Source organism: Rhineura floridana, chromosome 4 (assembly GCF_030035675.1).
Source record: "Rhineura floridana isolate rRhiFlo1 chromosome 4, rRhiFlo1.hap2, whole genome shotgun sequence".
In the NCBI taxonomy this organism is placed as follows: Eukaryota; Metazoa; Chordata; class Lepidosauria; order Squamata; family Rhineuridae; genus Rhineura; species Rhineura floridana.
The window spans coordinates 77,903,733-77,905,629 of record NC_084483.1 but is presented as its reverse complement, the minus strand read 5'-3'; the positions used below and the strand labels follow the sequence as shown (position 1 = coordinate 77,905,629).

Here is a 1,897-nt window from a genome sequence, read left to right as displayed (position 1 = left end):
ATTTTGTTTTACCACCACACCAGAGATGTGCTAGCCACACCCTCAACCTTGTGGCAACACAAGACATAGAGGCCATGCTTTCTGACTCCTCCAAAAGTAGTCTTCTTGGTCCTTTCAAGAAACAGTTTCGTTCCTTGATGGGAAAGTGCAGCAAGTTGTGGTCCAAGCAGAACCAGTCAGCCCAGATTGCTGAGTATATCCGTGCGCAATGTGGTGTGTATCTGAAGGTACCAAATAAGACCAGGTGGAATTCCACCTTTGATGCGTTGAAGCAACTACATGAGCTCCTGTCAACTGTGCCACTAAAAATGTATGCCATAATGGACCGCTGCTCCTTGTCCAGGATCACAGCTGCTGAGATTGAAGTGGTACAGGAATACACAGAGATTATGGAGCCACTAGCCCAGTCCCTAGATATCCTGCAACGGGAGAACGGCATGTTCATGGGGTATTTGCTACCAACGCTCTGCAATCTGGACCGCAAGTTAGAAGGACTGGAAAACAAACCTGAGAGGTACACATACTGTTTTCAGCTGCTGAGAGGTGTGCGCAAAGCCCTAAGAAAGCGGTTTGCAGCTATCTGGGAGGACAAGAGGCTTCTTCTGGCAGCCTGCCTACACCCTCGCTTCAAACTAGATTGGCTGGAATCGTGTCAGGCCACCACCCATACCAACAAGTAAGAACATTAGGGAAGCCCTTTGGGTGGATTACTCCAAGGGAAATGTTGTCTCAAGGGAGGCATCAGAGGGCTTAAGGTGGTAGGCAGGGGCTGGTCCTTTTCTTCCTGGGGCTCCTCATCACAACCTTGGGTTGCTGCAGGTAATCCTTAAGGGTCTGCTGTGCTGCCCCATGAGTGTGGTGACTTGGTCACCTTCCTACCTTCCATGTCATCATCCACAGGCTCAGGCTGGACCCTGAACCAGGGGACATGACAAGCATCAGGAAATGAAGAGCAGATGATGGTTTCCTAACATATATGTGTTAACATATCCTCTCTCTTTCTTAGATACACAATGGAAGCCTTGTTGAAAGCTGAAATAAAGATGGGTGTACTTAATGAGGACAGCGATCAGTCTTCAGATAAAGACCAGGAAGGAGATGACTTAGAAGATGACTTCTTTAACTTTCTGCCCCAGGGCAAGAAGTCAGCAGTGGACACTGCTGAGGAGGAACTGGTGAGGTACCTGAGGTCTCCCAGCAGGGAAGTGTCATCACTCCATGGCTTTCCACGTGTGCTGCGGTGTTTTTTGCAGCACAACACAGGCATGCCTTCAAGCGCCGCAGTAGAACACCTGTTCAGTACTGGTGGCAACGTAATGACTGTAAAAAGACATGCCTTGTCTGACATGCTCTTTGAGCATCTTGTTCTTTTGAGACATAACAGAAACATATTATAAAAGCATTTCAAGTGTAAAATTTGATTTCAAGAGTTGGGGTATCTTCATTGCTTGGGGGGATGTGAGATTCTGTTATACCATTATGTTAATCTTATGGATAAATTTTTGTATTCTACTACCCCCTGTGTGTGTGTGTTTATTTTTAATATTGTTTTAGGCTTCTTAGATGTGCAGCAGCCAAGGCCAGCACCTTGTAGGAGTTTTTTAAAAAAAAGTAACTGAAATGTAATTGTAGTGATTACTTTTGAGAAAAAGTAAAGTAATCAGTTACTTTCAGAGCAATTGCAATTGTAACGGTAATTACTACTTTTTTGGGCCAAGTAATTGTAACTGTAATTTATTACTTTTTAAAAGTAATCTTCCAAGCTCTGTTCTAAACCATCATGTAGAAAAGCCCATCACCATCTATTCTTTTATTCTTTGAACCTCCAGAATTTAAAAAGTTTTTCTCCCAAAAGTTTCCACATCTCTCCAATCTCTATGATACAACAGATGGCAGT

The 1,897-nt window shown here is 44.2% G+C and overlaps 1 protein-coding gene across 1 annotated transcript; it reads left to right on the top strand.

Annotated features, from left to right (window-relative positions):
* Positions 1 to 327: 327 nt before the first annotated feature.
* On the top strand, positions 328 to 1,458 carry LOC133384366 (uncharacterized). The gene is made up of 2 exons (XM_061626274.1): positions 328 to 676; positions 1,007 to 1,458. Exons 1-2 carry the CDS (start codon positions 390 to 392, stop codon positions 1,395 to 1,397), a joined length of 678 nt encoding a protein of 225 aa, XP_061482258.1. The 5' UTR covers positions 328 to 389; the 3' UTR covers positions 1,398 to 1,458.
* Positions 1,459 to 1,897: the final 439 nt, after the last annotated feature.

Bases quoted from the DNA above. Each gene is read 5' to 3' on its own strand.
- LOC133384366 (XM_061626274.1), top strand. From the start codon at position 390: ATGGAGCCACTAGCCCAGTCCCTAGATATCCTGCAACGGGAGAACGGC. The intron at 677-1,006 runs GTAAGAACATTA...TCTCTTTCTTAG, and splicing joins GCCACCACCCATACCAACAA to ATACACAATGGAAGCCTTGT.